Below are 18946 nucleotides of genomic sequence, written 5' to 3'. Positions count from 1 at the left end.
GGAAAAATCAAATTACGTCAAATCAGGAAATAGTAATTAAAAAAACTGGCTTAACTTCATATACTTTAATCAGTATTAGCTTGAGAACCCAGCGTTGCCCAGGGTATTTATGGTTACTCCCGCCGTTTACCCGCGCTTGGTCGTAAATCACGATTGTATCTATTTTATTCCCATGAAAGTGGACCCACTTAACTAAGAATCCCAAACCAAGCTAATAACATTCCCGTGGTTCTCTCGAGTTCCCCAATCTAAATTTGAAGCAAATCGGTCAAGTGCTTCCTAAGTTGTGATCGGACATACAAACAGCCAGACAGAGATTACATTATTCATTCACATTCACATCCACCAATTTCAAATAGTTAAAAAGTTGAAGATACATAACTTACTTTCCTTCCAATATTGTATTACAGTGTTAGCCACAAAGAATGAGATGACTGTACGATCGGAAACTCTTAAAATGTGACGATCCTAAAGTTAAATTATGTATTCAGACTTAGACATAGTGATCGAATGGCTTATTTAATGATTTGGCAAAGAAACGAATAAGTTTACAGTTGCAGAGAATCATGAATATACGAAACAAACAACATAAATTCCGTACAATCGTCTCTGAAGTCTAATCCTTTGTTTTTTAATTGTACATCTCGAAAAATGTATAGGCGCAGAATTTCTTCTGGAGTATTCAGGGCTTAGGTTCCACGAAACTACTGATCCAGAATCGATATCATAAAACCTCAGTAATTAAAACTTATTAAACTCAATTCAGGATTAAGTGTTGATTTCCTGATTTTTGAATACCAGACATTAATACCTAAAATACCAGAATACCAGACATTAATACCTAAAATACCAGAATACCAGACATTAATACCTAAAATACCAGAATACCAGACATTAATACCTAAAATACCAGAATACCAGACATTAATACCTAAAATACCAGAATACCAGACATTAATACCTAAAATACCAGAATACCAGACATTAATACCTAAAATACCAGAATACCAGACATTAATACCTAAAATACCAGAATACCAGACATTAATACCTAAAATACCAGAATACCAGNCCGAGTAAGACTCTGCACGATCCTTCCGTCATTCTATCATTTTCTGATTGATATCAATATCATGATTTATTAGAAATATATCAGACAAACGAGAACTTTATTAAGAAAATCTTTATCGTAAAATCGACAAGTAAAAAGGGTTAACGGATTCTTTTCAATTTATCCCATGTAGCTCACGCACCTCTGCCACTTTAGTAAAAGAAAATTCAACCTATATGAAGCATAAAGTCTGACCACGTCAACCTTGTTGCACCGGCTAGTCCTGTCCATAGAGCTAGGTACAGTACAAACTGGGAACGGAAAGAATGAACCGGCTCGGAAATTTAAATGTACTACGGCTGCCCGTGATCTGCGGAAAATGAAGTATCCCATATATCTGCGGGGAATGAAGAACTATTTTTCTCAAAATTGAATTTAAAAACCTTTTATAGACATGAAAATAAGGTTTTTAATTCTCCTGTACCAAATAGAACCTGACTGCTATAAAAAGTTGCATAAATTTTCAAGATTTTGAAGTGTTACATCTGATTTTAGCTCACCAACTCCCTTATTCTTTTTTGTAGCCTCGACATTTTAGAACATTAAGCACTCCACTCCTATTTTGCTTTTGTTGTCATGAAGTAATTGACAAAATTTTCATTGATTTCTGCGTGTAAGCTTACAACCTTTAGATCATTGTGACCTCCCTGACATTTCCGCGATAATTCCTTTAAACAGCTTCAGCTTAAACAAACTAATTTGCATTTCTTAGAAACCCCTTTGATCGTTAAATAGGAAGCTGATGGTTAATTGGATTCTCTCAAATTGTATTTCTTGATGTTTTACTTGTTATCTAAACGTTAACAAGTATCTTTTTGGAAACTTCAGCGTACGGAATCAATTTAACTAAGTAAAAAATTATATATTAAATACTTTCCTTGTCTGTTTGTTTGTATCCAAAAAAACGTCAAAAGGACTGAACCTATTGATTGTGGTAACTCACATACCCCAGGGAAGGTTTATGTATGGTTAAAGATGATAAGTTTTGCAGTTTGCCCGATAAAAACAGTCACCATTTATCATTTTTAAAAATGCGCGAATTTAAACTAAAAAAATCTGCGAAAAATGGCACAAAGAGCACAAAGAGTTACGAATTAAGAGCTAAATCGTTATACAGAAATTTGGCGCGAAAAGCCTGGTTATTAATGTAAAAGAGTAAAATCGAAATTGTTGAATAATTTGTGCTTTTTAATATAAACTCAAAATCTAAGGTTTTTTGATCGCTATATCTTTCGAGTCTGATTTCGAAGGCCTTTGATATTTCCAACAATGGATTCTACTTGATTTAATAGTCAAAGTTTTAAAGATCAACGGTTTACACTATCCGAGTCCGAATTTAATAAATTTTAGCCGCGACTCAAATCCTCCAAAACCCGGTTTCAATTGAGCCGCGTCTCAAATTCAAGCCACGGCTCAAATTCTTCAAATTCGGCCTCAGGTTTCAAAGATAGGCATAGAAACTTAAAGTTTTTAAACAAGTGAATTCAGGGATATCCAACCATCCGTGTCGAAAACTGAAGTGACTTCTAAATCAGTATTAGACCCAGGGCTTGCGGCTCGTGACATAGTTGTTGTGTTGCTTTCACCTTGATGCCATATTTCTTTAGAAAAACACTTTTGTATTTTCAAAAAAATATAAATAACAAAATCTGAATTTTATCAAGTTGTTTTCCTGTGTTTCTATGGTTGCCGGTTTGACCAGCATTTCTCTCTCGCGCGCCTCGCGCAAGCTTGCTTCTATTGCCATTTTCAAAGGATCAGCAGTGCGCTTAAACGTTTCCTGTAAATAAATAATTCCATTTCTATTCCTCTTAAACCGAAATTTTCCAAGTCTTAATTTTTATTTTCAAGCTTAAACGGTACTTTAGTCGTAATTTCAAATAAACCTCCATTTTAAGATGCAATTAACGACAATGCAATCTTATTAACATTGAGAAAAATATCCGTGCTTTTAAAAAAAATATTCTGTTATTTTACTTCTTTTTCTCTAGAACATAAATCCGCAAGTAACTCGAATAAAGTACCTTCAATTGAAAATTATAAATTTTCATATTTAACAAAAGGATATCTCCGAAAGTTTTACTCAGATAAAGGTTTAAAAGTAACTGTCATGAATCAGACATGTCCCTCTATAGAAGGAGATCACCTGACCTCAACTCTCGACAGTCCATATAAATTATTTTTCTTTATAGATTACTGACCTTTCCGTAAGTAGCGGTCATCATGGCACTAGCGTTCATGCTTGCCATTCTTCGTCCAACAATCAAATCTTTCATCTCAACCTAAATATATTTTTTTAATATTGGTCAATTTATTAATATTTTTTTTTATTCTATATCCCATCATGATTCCTGTGTATTCACTTTTGGGCAAAATCAGTTCTCCCTTAAAGGGAGAGACCGGCTGTGTAACTCATATATACACCGAAAATACATCTCATATTGGTAACAAATTAATCCTAAAATTGTTCTCTATAAAACTGCAGTCTCAGTTCAACTACGTACACTTTCAGTGTAATGTTTAAGTTGCTTCTTATCTAGTTTCTCCATCAAGGGGGCCCCCTGTCATCTTGGGAAACTGTAATTCTATTATTTCTCTCCCAAAGAGATGAACTTTCACTGCGCTAGTTTCCAAACTGTTTTTCTAGCAACGATAATTAAACCAATTATGTGTAGAACAGCTTAATGTCAACATTATCCGATTTATTTAATCTGGTTTGTGTCAAAAACATATGTTTAAACTTAAAAAGAAAAATAGACCCCCCCCCCTCTCTCTTCCACCTCACTAATAATATAATTCATGAAAATTCTAAAAATAATATTAAAATCAGCTTGGCATTTATCAGATATTGTTCAATTGGTCGAAAATAAATAAAAATATATATTTCAAGCAACATGCAATCAAATAATGATATTTACGAACATTATAAAAAAATACCGATAAAGAGAATGTCTTTGTAATTTTAAGCAACATTAATAAAAAAGTAGGGCATGTCCGATTTTCAATAGTACCCTTTAAACCTTTATCTGATCAATAATGTGGAAGATTTGTCGTTTTTCTTGCTAAAATATGATCAATTCTGACATTTCCTCCATTGCTTCTGAAGCAAAAATGCGCAATTCACTTCACAGAAATTTAAAGTAAGCAATTTTTAATACATTCTTAATCAAACAAAACTTTTAAAGGAACCCTTGTGAATAAAACATGCCACTCTAAAAATGGAGGTACTTAAATTATGTCTATAATCCCTTCAATGACCTACCTTTACTTTATTAGATTTCTTCTCTTTCTTCTTCTTTGTTAATCGATCCTTTTTAGACTTTTGTACGGACGGGTTGGGTTTGGTGGCACGCGGGGACTTGTCCAGGTCTGAATCTGTGGAATCACCTGCCGACTTCTTTGACACAGATTTAAGTTTCGCGGACTTTTTCTTTTCTTCCGGATTTTCTTTAGAACGGGATCTTTCACCGGTAGATTTATTTTTGGGTTTATTCACAATTTTCGTGGATTTGGACAATTTTTTCTCCTTGGGTAAATTTTCCTCGGAAAGTTTTGAGATTTTGGCATCTAGAGATTTTACCGTTAAGGGTTTGGACTCTGCGCATTTTGACGTGGAAGGTTTTGTGTCAATCTCTATTTTATGTTTGTGAGTTGGGATGTAATCCTCGGGTTCAGAGTCCTGCGGTTCCACCTGAAATAATACAAGAGTGAAAATAGTTTCACAGTTTAATAAAAGATGAAGTCTCAAACCGGCAGATTAATTAAGTTAAATTGTAATTGGATCAAATGATTTAGTCAAAAGAAAAGAATTGGAATGCAAGGAACTTTGTTAAAAAACAGAATTAACCCTTAAAAGTTAGCATTTTAATTTCTAAAAATATTTGAACTTTGTTATGATGCATAATACTAATCAAATAAATACTTGAAAGGATGTAACAGGGACCTGACCCTCCATTTTTACAGTGGTATCTCCGATTTACAACAATACCCTATAAAACGTTTTTTTCTGATGATGGATGACTAAGATATCTTTGTGTTTCTAACTGATGAATGGATTATTTTGTGGTTCCTCTGCACAAGTTATTTGTTTTACCAAGGATCACTTCAAATTACGCAGACAGTCCCTTTAAGGACGCCCTCAACTAAGCTTTCGGTGTTAAGTAAAGTGATTTTCAGTACTCTGACCGAAGAAAAAGTGGAGTTTAGTGGAGAGTGCCCCTGTATAAGAGATTATATAATAACCCTTGTTTCTTTATGCTGATAAACTAACTGACAGCTAAGCAGTAGATATGAATATGAATAATAAAGAAATATGCTTTGTCATCAAAAAAGGGGAGGGGTCGGAGTTCTTTGTGGTTATTTGTTACATTTATTTAACAAATATGGGGTTCTCTCTTAAAGAATTTTAACAATCGCGCTCCCATCTCTTTCTTTCACTCTCAAATTCATTTTAATAATGGCGATTAGCTAAGCTTATTTAAAATTTGGTTTTGATACTAGAGCTAACATCGAAAGAGTTAATAAAGTAGATGCTAGTTTCAAATTTATTGATAATATATTTTGGTCCATGGGACCTGGGTTGAGCCTCGTCAGTTCTTGAGATTGTTTCTGTCATAAAGATTCAAAACAATTATTAAGACGCGTCATTGTCTGCTGTGCAAAAAAGACAAAGATTTCCCATCTTTCAATCCGTCCCATACTTTAACATTTTATTTGTTTTACTTTCATACTCCATACACAACAACTTATTTTCCTATAAAATATTTCATTTTCATGTTCATAAAATATATTTCATAACTTTCACTGATTTCTGGGTGTAACGGTACATAAAGGGAATATTGACATAATTTCAAGTAACCATCTATTGGTTGCACTTGCATGTTCGATTCCAAATGGTACCCACAGAAAAAAATTTCTATCTAATATTTATAATTGTTTTATACCACGGGCAGCCGTAGTACATTTGAATTTCCGAGCCGGGTGAATCTTTCCGGTCCCAGTTTGTACTGTATCGACTGGGCATTGGGTAGTAAAGCAGACACTCAATAAGACTAGCCGGTGCAACAAGGTTGACGCGGTCAGACTTAAGGTTGAATTTACTTTTACTAAAAGGTCAGAGGTGCGTGATACCATTTACAGTTTTCTATTGAAATGACTTGCAGATATGTAACAGCAGAGATAAAAAAAATTTTAAAAAACTTAATATTTTCACGAAAAAAAGAACAATCTACGATATCTTGCTCTCTTTTTCAATCAAATAAAGGACGATTGTGAATCGGTCATGCATCGCTATAAATTAAGGGTCACTTGAAATCGCATACAGTCCCTTGAAGGCTGCCTGAATCCCAGGCCGACTGCTTGAAAGCATTCTCTCATGCGTGGATTACGACCTGTTTTATTTCAATACAATATGATGCAAGCATAAGGTGCAATATTATATATTTTAATATTATCCGCAATATTTTAGACACGTCATACTTTAATATTCATAATATTATTTTGCTTTTGTAGATTATAAGTTGTATTGCTGCGATCTATTTAAGATTTTTTCTAAATTTTAAATTTTGTGTAGATGATGCTCCTAACCTCACTGAGTAAATAAATTTGTGTTAGGTCCACATTTTTTGGAAATACAATTCAGTCTGGGTTGACACTCTTCAGTTCTAACGATATAATGTTTAACTCTCACTTTTTTATTTTCAAGTTTTATTTATAATCTTATTTTATCTCTTTTTTCTTCTATATTTTCCGTTCCTCGCATTTCTTTACTCGTTCATTTACATTTATTCTCATTCTTCTTTCTTACTTTTTTCTTTCTTTCTTTTTTCTCGTAATTTTCTTCAATCCTTGTCTCTATTTTTATCTCTTTTGACAATATTTGATTAAATGATTTTCTTCCTCGATATATTCTCCTGATCCATTACTTGACATTTCTAGAACCCTAAACTATCCATCTATCTGATAATATCAAACATCTCTGTATCCCCCCCCCCACCTAATCCAAGTCTGATATATTATATATTATATATCTGGGGACTAATGATGTATAGATGCAGCCAAGGGAAAATAAAGAAATCTTACAGACTCTTAGCATTAGAGATATCAAGAATACTTGAACCCCCCCCCCCCCGTCGAAATTAAAACGTGCCTCAAAATCCTTAAAAAATGTAATATTTTTTATGAATTTCGAAGCATAAAAGGGGATTTAATGAAAAAAACTGACGACTTTAATTTTCAAGGATTTCATACTTTTACAAAAATGACAGTCTAATTCTGTTTCATTATTAACACATTTTCAAAAGTCGGAAAAAAGTCGCAATAAAATGTTATTTAAACCCATGCCTGAGGTGTTATTTTTCTGTACAATAGCTGTATGTACGGTAGTTAATGTGGACTGTACAACGGGTTGTACAAACCATGGTTTTGCATCTTCTTTCGCCTCGGGTTGAAGAGGCTCGGTTTGGTTTGGAGAAGAATCTGGAAGCTCGGTTTTTATCTGGCAATTCAACAACTTGATAAACAGAATAGACATTTATCAAAGAAACCAAACTACAGTCATCGTCATATATATTAATACAATAAAAACGACTTTCGATATCAATTTTTTTATTTTTACCAAGCTTTCCAACAACAACGATACACATTAACGAAGATAAAAAGAGACACTGTCAATAACCAGCTTCTCTTTGTTTGCGTGTAAACTTGTAACTTGAAAAAAGCTTGTTAAAGGGAGTGTTCGCGAAAAAATAAAGAGGGTTTAGGCATAGGGTGAAAAATAAGCGCTTTTGATTACTACTAATCTTACTTCTAACTGTTGCATCTATAAGGAAAAAATCCTTAAAAGCGACTCATAAGCCCTTTCATTTTTCGCAATTACTCCCTTTAAAAATAAAAAATTAAATCTAAAAGTCGTCTTTATTGTATTGATTTAAAGGCCGACTACTGTATTAAAATGATACAGATAAACTGTCCACAATACTGGAGAAAATACTGAAACCTAAAAATCTAATTTTCTCTATAAAAGTGGTAAATGGTTGGAACTTTGTGTTAAGTTTTGATAATCTTCTATGCTTTATCTCGATATCCAATTTGGGTACTTTTACATCAATCCTTAATTATCCCGATATTCACAGCACAGTTCCGACTTCTGAACATATTTGCAGAAACAAATTTACAAAAACAAATCCATAGTTTTTTAATTAAATTAGAAAGCAAAGACAACAATTATTCTGACTTTTTTGGATAAAGAATATGAAAGAAATCAGCAATATCCGCATTTTGTTGGCATCACAGTCAACCAAAGGATGAACAAATCTATCAGGGTTTTACCAATTACTCCTTTAAACTTTAGCTGAAAACAGGAGTGTTGTACAATCAAATGTTAATATATGACTACAAAAATAAGAGTGAATTAGTATGGTTTTGTATTGGGACACTTCAAAGTTGACCCGGTCTAGTCTAGCTGTCTAGTCATGGGCAGCCTGTCAGCGAACCATATGCTTGTCAGCTCCAAGCCTATACGCGCACTGCATGTAAGCCTATTTGTGAGTTCTTGAGTTTGAAGTCCAATCATTCAAAAACGTCAAGATTCCAGGGATCAAAGGTGGGTTCAGTTTAGAAAAATATTTTACGGGGAAATTGAAATATCCTGTTTTTAGGATTATCCTTGATATTTTAAACAATGATAAATCTAAGTTTTCCCTGTTATTTCTTTATTATTATTAATATTATTTATTATTTTTACCTTCAGTTCTGATTTGATACGAACAAGTAAATTATATTCTAAAGCATAAAGGGACTGTGATCTTCCATGCACAGATGGCAAGGGCCCGTTAACAACCGTACACTTGTATTGTCATTTTTTTAGGCTTAATTCTGATACTTCCTTTATGTTTTCTTGCTGTAGAAATGCGCAAGTCACTTTTGCAGAGAAACTGCACAATTGAAAATAATCATAATTATAAACATTTATGTCCTAGTTCATACTTGATCAGACAAAGCTTTAAAGGGTACCATTGTGTATCGGGCATGGTCACCTTGCGTGGAAGGTGACTTGGAATCCCGCCTACAGTCCCTTTAACAATTTTTTTCATAAAAATTAAGTTTTTTTGTTCAGCTTGAAATAAATGAAGGATAGGAGTGGGGAGTAAAATCAAATGATCCCTGCAAATATCCCAGAGAATCCACATTTTTCACACAGGCAAATACGGTCAAAATTTACAATATTTTCCTACCGAAATGTGATTTAGGGTCAATATAAATATTGCAGAAAATGGAGAAATTTTTCTAAAATAGTTGAAGAGGCAAAACTGTAAACGTTGACTGCATAAATATCCTTGAGTGCGCTGCGGGATCTGAATATATTTAGACAAATATGTTTTGACGTGGACTAGGGAGGGGGTGCAGGACCGCCATGAGCCCCGCGGAATGGCCTCTAAGCCTCTAGATTCGCAGATGAGTCTTTAAAATGACCTGGCGCTACCCCTAATCGTTAGAATAGATATATATTATAGAAGTAATAAATAACATGTTTTAATGAAAATATTTAATCTTTAAAAATAGTTATGCAGTGTTTTTAATGTTTTTAATCTTTGTAAAGAAACAATCTCAAGAACTGACGAGGGTCAACCCAGACCGAAATAAATTTTCAATAAATGTGGAACTAACATCTACTTTTTTACTCTACAGAGGTTTGGTCCATCACCATCACTGAATTTTAAAGTTATGCAGTGTTTTCTTGAATACCCAAAAACATTGCATAACACTTTAAGTATCAAATATTTTTTCTACAAAATTGTTGACATATTTCTATAATATCTATTCTTAAGGATAGGGAAAGCGCTAGGTGATTTTAAATACTCATCTGCGAATCCAGAGGCTCGAAGACCATTTTGCGGGGCTCATAGCGGCCCTGCACCCCCTCCCTCCGGGGACAAGGCTGCAGTCCTGTAAAAATGGTTATATAGCTCAATGAGAATCTAATCTGTAGTGTATACATATTAAATGTTGAATAATAAATTACTAAACATCAATATTAATCAGACATTTTTATGGCATGTTACGTCAAATTTTTAAAGGGACTGTGTGCGCGTTATTTTATGTTACTCGACATTTATAGATTGACATTGCGATTCACAACAATACCCTAAAAAGCTTTGATTGCTCAATAAAGAATGAGAATTCATATTTTGATTATTTTCCAGTATGCTTTCTCTGTTGAAGTGTACTGCAGATTTCTGCTACAGAAACAATGGAGAAAATTGTCAGAATTACACAATTTAAATCTAGAAAAACCACAATTTCTTCCAAAAATTTTAACAGAGGTTTGCAATGTAAAATGATGAATCGAACTTCTTACAATGTAGTCTATTGAAATTTCAACGTCAGTCCATTTAAATGCATCCAAAATATTTTTAAAATCGTCAACTAAATATTTTTAGAATATAAATTGAATTTACCTTCACTCTACACATCTCTTTCAAACTAGGTTAAAAGATGAAAAATGAAGTGTTCAGTTCAGAATATCGAATAAAAAAATCCCTCAAATAAGTTTTTATTTAAAGATGAATCACGTTCTTTTACTTCTTATAGGTTCAGAATACTGTATACAGTGTAGTAAACCTCTTTACTCAAACCTTTGGATCGAATAGGTTCAGAATACTGTACAGAAGTGAACCTCTTTTCTCAAACCTTTGGATCGAATAGGTTCAGAATACTATACAGAAGTGAACCTCTTTTCTCAAACCTTTGGATCGAGTAGGTTCAGAATACTATATACAGTTTAATAGTAAACCTCTTTACTCAAACCTTTGGATCGAATAGGTTCAGAATACTGTACAGAATGAACCTCTTTACTCAAACCTTTGGATCGAATAGGTTTTGAATACTGTACAGAAGTGAACCTCTTTACTCAAACCTTTGGATCGAATAGGTTCAGAATACTGTACAGAAGTGGAACTCCTTACTCAAACCTTTGGATCGAATAGGTTCAGAATACTATACAGAAGTTAACCTCTTTACTCAAAACTTTGGATCGAATAGGTTCCCAATATTCAAAATCCTCCCAACATTAAAAATCCTCCTCAATATTCAAAATCCTCCAAAATATTCAAAATCCTCCAAATATTCAAAATCCTCCCAATATTCAAAATCCTCCCAACATTCAAAATCCTCCTCAATATTCAAAATCCTTCCAATATTCAAAATCCTCTTCAATATGCAAAATCTTTCCAATATTTAACATCTTCCCTCTATTCAATATCTTCCATTTAAATCTTCCCAATACTTAAAATAAATCCCATTTTACTCATCTTCCGATTTGTCCCATTCTTCCGGTTCCGACTTCTTTGCACTCCCAAAACTCTCATCACTTCTCTAATATATTTTCCACTCCTTCAATTCCTTAAACCACTTCTATATCCTTTTAATCTGACGAAACGTTACATAATTTTGCAGAGTTTAAAGTTAGCAAATAAATCTGCAAGATGATCCTTGGCAGTTGAGATATTAATCAGAGAAGTGCGGAGTATAAATTTAATTTGCATCACCATCCAATCCAAACACTGGTCCATAGAGATGGGAGGGGGGAGCTGGAGATGGGGGAGATGGGGAGGTCCAGTTTATTTAATCTTAATTTTATTTATAGAGTGGCATGTCGATTCACAATGGTACCATTTTTCCTTCATCGGAGAAACAAAAAATCAATTTTTCTTCACCGAAAAACTAGGATATCTCATTCACTCTTTCTTATACAAAGTTTAAAAGCGTACCGTTTTAATCGGACATTGCACTCGATAAATAGAGGGTCATTTTCGACTATAAAAAGTAGAGAAAATATTTAAATGATTAAAGGTTAAAAGAAAGATAAAAAAGGAAAGCTGAATAGGTTTAGCAAACCGAATGATATGGATTTAGATCTTTTTCGCACGTGAAGAACAATAACATAACCTTACCTTAATTTTGAGATGATGATTCGGCCAGCTATCCATCATACAATTCATAATAGCCGAGGCGTTCAGGGCGGCAGAACGGCGGGGAGGCGGGGAGAGGAAACCCGCCTTCTTCATCCTTAAAGATTAAAAATTATTGGTTACAAGTTGCTTTTTGTTGTTTATCTTCCCGCAAGCCATTCGCACAGTTTTCTGGTTTTATTGGTAGATTTACAATCAAAATGGCACCGATCGGTTCAGTCGTTTCAACGTTTATTGGATGTAAACAAACTAAAGGTCAATATTATATACATAAAAGAGAAAGTCAAAGTAACCTTTAATACGTTATTCAAAAATCCATTATATACAAAAATAAGAAAAAATCTAGACAGATACCTTCGATTAAATTCTGGAAGGTTGACAACTTTTATTGCATAAAAAGGAATTTGGATGGTAATTGAGTATAACAAAATAAAAACCTAAAAAGAAATTAAAACATTTAACACAAAAAAGTTAATTTACTTCTTCTCTCTTTGATCTTTTACATTAATACTGAAAACTTAGATTAAATCTATTTTCTATTTTGTTAAAAAAGGAAATTCAAAACAACCCTTTTCTAAATTAAATTTTGCCAATCAAAGTATGGTGATTTTTAGGAGGGGGTAAAGGACTGTACACGAAATTTAAGTGACTGTTCATTGAAACTTAGTAGAGCTCTGGCCTGTCCGATTCACAATAGTGAAAGCTTTCTTTTTGAAAACTGTTTATTTTCATTTGTGGTTTCTCTGCTTAGGTTATCTGCACGTTTCTTGCCTCAGAAAAGATGGAGCAATTATCAGAATTAAATACATTTCAAGATAAGAAAACACCGTTGTGATTCGAACATGTTGCTTTTTTTTAAATAGAGAATCACTTCTCATATCCTTAAACTCCAATTTTGCATTTTTCTTCAGAGCATTAAAACAATTTCCCCTTCCCTTGTCCCTTGATAGGATTTGATTTAAATATTATTATTTCTTACACAGAAATAAATCGGAAACAAGACATCTTTTTTTAAATCTAATTAGAAGTCAGAACTTTGTGTGATGAACCCCAGGGATCAAGCTGACCTACGGTTTTCTAGGATTTATCTCCGCTTTCCCATGCTGGTCAACCCTGCAGGGATAACTTAAATTGAAGGATCAAACATTTATCATCAAAATGAAAAGTTCCCAAATTGGATATCGAGATCAAACGTTCTAGATGAAGGATACTACAGTTCTGATTTCAAGTTTTCATAAAAAAAATAATGTAATATATATTTAATAATGTTCCTTTAAAAACAAAGGAATAAAAACCGGTTTGTGAATTGAATTATTGAATGAATGAATTACCAATCCAAATATCAATTAAGAACTATTAATATTAATAATACACATAATTACAGTGTACATATCGCTTGGGGGTAAAGGAATACATGATTCTGCAGGAAATAAAACTCATTTACTTCGTTGGGAAGGATAAGTACTCAAAATTGTCCAAAAAAATGCAAAAAAAAATGCAAAAATGGTTAAAAGTTAAAATTGTTAATAGAAATGCGAAATGCTCTAAAAGTTTAGATGTTTGTTAAACTTATAAAATGTTTTATAAATTAAACCATAACTAGCAGCTGCCCTATTCAGAAAGTAGCATTTGTTTAAAACTCCCAGTAAAGAGTCAAATAATTTAGTTCATAACATAATTTTTATTTAGACAGTGGAAAAATTAAAAAATAAAGCTAAAAATAAACATAATAAATAGACGCCGCGCTGGGATCATATTTCCTTGTTATCAAAATATACATGTTTGTATGTACGGAGGGGGAGGGGGGAATAGTAAATCTATAATGTAACATAAATTTTAATTTTTTCTTTCAATCCTAACTTTGATAAAAAAAATTATCCTGAAGGGCCAGGGGGGGGGGGCGTTGAGTGGTTGAGAGGGGACTAGAAAAATATTGCTAAATATTTGCTTTACTTTATTGTTTTATTTCAACAAATCATTTCCTAACTATTTTCCCAAAACTGTTGAAAGTTTGAAGAATGCAAGATTTTGAGTTGTATCTCAACATAAATATATAATATGCACAACTATTGCCAAGTTTTGCACTCAAGTTTGCAAACCATATATATTTTATACGTTTAGACTGCACTTGAAACATAACTTGGAGGAATAAGAGCCCAAAAAATGATTCTTCAAAAGTTGGCGAAAATAAAATTTTTAAAACTGAATAAGAAATTGAATAATTAGATTTTGTGGCGGGTTGCAGACTTCATGCACTTTGAGACAGATTTTACGGACTAAAATACTATTTGTGACAGATTTTACGGACTAAAATACTATTTGTGGCGGATTTTACGGACTAAAATACTATTTGTGACAGATTTTACGGACTAAAATACTATTAAAGCGGATTTTACGGACTAAAATACTCTTTGTGGCAGATTTTACGGATTAAAATACTATTTGTGGCAGATTTTACGGACTAAAATACTATATGTGGCAGATTTTACGGACTAAAATACTATTTGTGGCAGATTTTACGACTAAAATACTATTTGTGGCAGATTTTACGGACTAAAATACTATTTATTATAGATTTTACGGACTAAAATACTATTAATGGCAGATTTTACGGACTAAAATACTATTTATGGCAGATTTTACGGACTAAAATACTATTTGTGGCAGATTTTATTGACTTGGATACTATGTGGCAGATTATATGTGTTTAAATATTGTTAAGTGGTAATTTTGGGTGAACTGTGTTTACAATGTTCACTAAAATTAATGCTGATAAAAATCCTTTTCCAATTCATAAGAAGGAGGGGGGAGAGACTTCAATAAATATGCTTATCTCTCTCTCTTTCTAAAACTGGATAAACTAATAATTAAGTTGTTAAGCATCTGATGTCAAAATCGCTTTAATGAAACCGAAGATTTGATAAGTTTAAATAATGCAATCTGTTAGATTAAAAAAAGCTGCAGCAAATTAAAAATCAATAAAAAGTAAGAGTAAAATTATAACCTGGGTTTAAATTAACAAAGCTTGATAAAAAAACGATTAAATTTAAAATTAAAAATGCATATATATCTTTAATATTTACTGATTACAACAAAACAATTAACTAACCTTTCAAGTTTCCTTCGGGCCAGGATACCTTTATCAATCTTTTTCCTCTTCTTCTTCATAATCTTCTTTTCTTCCGGTTTCACTTCCGGTTCTTTATCCTTCTTCCCAACTTTTCTTAAAAGTTTCCCGGATTTGTTGGAGTCATGTACTCCCCTGCAGTTAGAGATTGCTCGAGTCACGATTCTCGGTCCAAAAATATTATTTTTAATTTCCATCTGGATGAATTTCAGGTTGGGTTACATCATTCAATATTTCTCAGAGGTAAGGCTGGAAACAGACAACTGGGAGTATGTATTGTGTGTAGAGAGAGAGAAAAAACGGATATGTAGAAAAGATAGATTCTAAAACAGACCATTGACTGCAGGGGTATGTTAATTTTAGATGATACCCCCTCCCCTCGCCCCTCAGAAGGAAATGAATTTCGATAAAAAAAAATGGGGGGGGAGAGAAAAAGTTTTTTTCAACTGGACTTTCCTCCCTTTTGGAAACTTTTTTAAAAAATTAATCGCTAACATACTGGAAGGGGAAAGGGATAATTTTTCAAGAAAATCATTGAAGTAAGGAGCCAAAATGGGCAGGTGAATAGGTTTATATGGAATAAAAAGTCCTAAATTTCCTAATCCTAAATAAATAATAAATAAATAATCCTAAATTTAGAGTTCAGGATACAAATATGGTAAAACAAGAAAAGGTAAGAATTGGAAATGTAGCTTTTAGGGTTTACATCATATACTGGACCAATAAAAACCTAAAATCATTGTTTTTTTTTTAGACTGCTGAACTTCTGAACTACTGAATTGTGAATAGAAATGGTCATAGTTTATTAAAATTTGTTTTAATAGCCATGTCATTTCATTAAGGTAAAATAGATATATAAAGTAGTAATCTTTGTTTGTCAATTGGTTTATTTTGATGTGCGATCCTTAATTGTCTGGCTGAAATTGATAATTTTAAATTATGGCATTCTTTAAAAATCTGACTTGCGGACTTGTGCTGCAGAAATATTTGACAACGATGGTTATTGCAAGATGTAAAAATGACGATATTTTCCTCATTGATATAATCAGACAGAGGTTTCAAGAATACCTTTCTGAATCTGGCATGCCGTTGTTTTAATGGATCTTCTCATTAAATGGCAGGTCACTTGAAATTACTTTTACAGTTCTTGCAATATCTGAATTCAGTTTAGCTTGTCCTTGAAATTTAAATGGTTTGGTTAAATCTGTAGCAAAACTTGGGGCCTAATGTAATATACGTCGTAATTTGTTTCTTTAGTAACTACGCTAATTCTGTTATGCGATTAACCCATTCCAGGTTCATAGATAGATAGAACTTCGTCATACCATAAATGTGATTTAATACGTATATGCATTAACCGCTCATACCTTGTTATTAGGCTGTAAATAACCAAATTCGAATATGAAATACGAAAACCAGATCAGTTGATTGACACTCTGCTTTAATTACGGTATTAGACTCGTTGAAACATTACGAGCAGAGATCTTTGCTAGTTTATAAGCAGAGATCTTTGCTAGTTGATTTAGTATTGAATCCAATATAGCTTGAAGGATAGCTTGTGATCTCGTTGAAATATACGAGTAGAGATACTGCCTTGATAATTGGCAATCTGATCGAATATAGCTTGAAAGATAGCTTGGGTCCTCGTTGAATTATACGAGTTGAGATTTGGACCATGTGTCCTTCAGAACCGGGGAGTTAAGCCAGGTTGAGAAATTGCCTGTGTAGCAATTTCTATAGCCTGTGTGGCTTTTATAACAAGGCAGTTAAGTCTGGTTGAGATTTGGGACTGTATGTCCTTTGAAACCTGAGAGTTAAGCATGGTTTCGATATTGCCTTTGTGGCATTCAGGAACGAAGCGTTAGTCCTGAGCTGGAAACTTTTGAATAATGGATACCGGGTTTAATGCTTGATCTCCTCTTTTTCGTAATCTCCAGATTAAATAATGCTTGTTCTCCTCTTGTTATTAATCTCCAGATTAATTTACCAATCTAAAGTTCCCAGCTCTGGTTGATCTTGGGAACGAGTAGACCTGGATAGATACGTCTCGAGTAAAAACTGTTATGGAGTAGGTATTTGCTACAAATCTAAATATTTAACGTATAACGTATACAGCTGAGTGGGCAAGCCCCCCCCCCCTAGACCTATCATACATTTAACTGAAAAACTTTATCATATACATTACAATTGTACTCCTACTTTTTTTCCACAACAGAAACCTTAACAAGTAATAATTATTTTCTGAACCTTTGTCCTTTTTTGCATCAAATAGAATTTAAGTTTAAGTTAAGTTTTTATTTTCAAAAATGTGTTTTACTATCTCTAGTTTAAAAATTAACTTAGCAACATAATAAAATGTCGATTTTTTAGAAACATGTTTTTTTCTGCTAGTTTTGTTTGAAGAAGAGATAACGTAGTGCTTGCAAGGTAATTGTACTATATGTGTACCTTTAAAGTATCTTATACTTATGCCTGATATCCAAGAAGCGAAATGTTTTGAATTTACAGTTCAAATTTTGTTTAGCCCCCCCCCCCTAGGAGCTCCTAGAGGGGGGGGGGCAAAAAAAATTGCCCCCCTCATAGATTTTTTTTCTGTTAACGCCCTTAATTTAATATGTATTAGAAAAAAACACGAAGTTCCTTAATTTATACAAATCCTGTTATTCTGAAAAAAAAGTTTATTTTAGGTTTTTGATTTGATTCTTGCAATCTTCCCTTGTTGTTTTCTTAGTATCTGGATTTTTATACTTAATATTTGTAGTTTCACTTTCTACTTCACTTTCCACTTTTATTTTCTTTCCTCCCACCTTCTTCTCCGCCCCCGCCACCTCTAGTTTACGCTTGCCCCCCTTACACAAACTTTTCCCAGTGTCCTTACTGCTCATCCGGGATTTTGTCCCAACTCCCGCGCATTTTTTTATTTTTAACTTTTTACTCGTTTTTACGCCTCCTGTTTTCCCACCACCTCCAACACTTTTTCCCTTTTCCTTTCCCATTTTATTTGTTAGAACTAAAACTTGGTTTAAAATGAATTAACAGGATAATTCACCATTTCACTATTTTGATTAGTATTCACTCTCCTCCACAGCTAGTCGGCTACTGAATGTGTTAAACACTACGGCAGGGGTCTAAATCTCGCCAGAGGAAGGGCAGACAGGGCCGACGGTACGGGACATTATTTAACTCTGTCCCAGGTCCAGCCTGCCCTGGTCGTTCGGAACAGATATTCCCGAAACAGTCCGCTAACTCATTGAAAAGTATCTTGTGAAAATCCTGTACAGTACGGGTGATTTACCGTCCCGTCGGTGCCTGAAAGTAGAGCCTGGGTTTCAGGTATAACACATCCACAACCATCCCGGGGACGTAATAAACTCAAATTAGATATGAATTAATTTGTGCGGAATTTATTAGTAATCTCTACAACAGGGACTACAGGCTATACAATTAACTGGTACTAGGTATATAGGGATTAGAAGGTCGAGGAGGGATTTAAAGAAGCTTGTAAACGGAATTTCAAGCGGGATCCTGCGAGGCAATTCACCCAATTCACAACGGTACCCTCAAAGTTTTGTCTGTTCCATAAGCATGAAATTAGACATCAATGTTTACAATTGCGAAAAGTGATCATTTTAAATTGCTCCTTCATTCAACAATTATTTAACAATATCTGCCCTCTTTCATTTTGCAAATCTTAGTCTAGATTTTTTTTACTTTTTTACATGTATGTATTTTATACAT

General features: G+C 33.4%; 2 protein-coding genes across 2 annotated transcripts in view; both read right to left on the bottom strand.

Moving 5' to 3' along the window:
* The window catches only part of LOC111701139 (uncharacterized), a 53822-nt gene extending 46204 nt beyond the window's left edge, over window positions 1–7618 (bottom strand). Inside the window, exon 1 of the mRNA XM_023472302.1 lies at window positions 7454–7618. The gene's annotated coding sequence lies outside the window, so the exon portion shown is untranslated. The remainder of the gene's footprint in view (window positions 1–7453) is intronic.
* On the bottom strand, window positions 2700–18321 carry LOC111701140 (uncharacterized). Its single transcript, XM_023472304.1, has 6 exons — window positions 17924–18321; window positions 15191–15343; window positions 12064–12178; window positions 4374–4802; window positions 3313–3393; window positions 2700–2891 (listed from the first exon to the last, which is right to left on the bottom strand). Exons 1-6 carry the CDS (start codon window positions 18202–18204, stop codon window positions 2715–2717), a joined length of 1236 nt encoding a protein of 411 aa, XP_023328072.1. The 5' UTR covers window positions 18205–18321; the 3' UTR covers window positions 2700–2714.
* Between the last annotated feature and the right edge of the window lie 625 nt (window positions 18322–18946).

This window comes from Eurytemora carolleeae, unplaced genomic scaffold, assembly GCF_000591075.1.
Source record: "Eurytemora carolleeae unplaced genomic scaffold, Eaff_2.0 scaffold85, whole genome shotgun sequence".
Classification (NCBI taxonomy): domain Eukaryota; kingdom Metazoa; phylum Arthropoda; class Copepoda; order Calanoida; family Temoridae; genus Eurytemora; species Eurytemora carolleeae.
Note: the sequence above shows the minus strand (reverse complement) of the source record. Positions and strands in the feature narration are given on the sequence as shown.

Excerpts from the sequence above, each read along its gene's own strand:
- LOC111701140 (XM_023472304.1), bottom strand. The coding sequence starts at position 18,204 with ATGGGAAAGGAAAAGGGAAAAAGTGTTGGAGGTGGTGGGAAAACAGGA. Across the intron at positions 15,344-17,923 it reads GATACTAAGAAAACAACAAG|GGGAGTACATGACTCCAACA; the intron begins GGAAGATTGCAA and ends CTCTAACTGCAG. Across the intron at positions 3,394-4,373 it reads AGAAATCTAATAAAGTAAAG|GTTGAGATGAAAGATTTGAT; the intron begins GTAGGTCATTGA and ends AAATATATTTAG.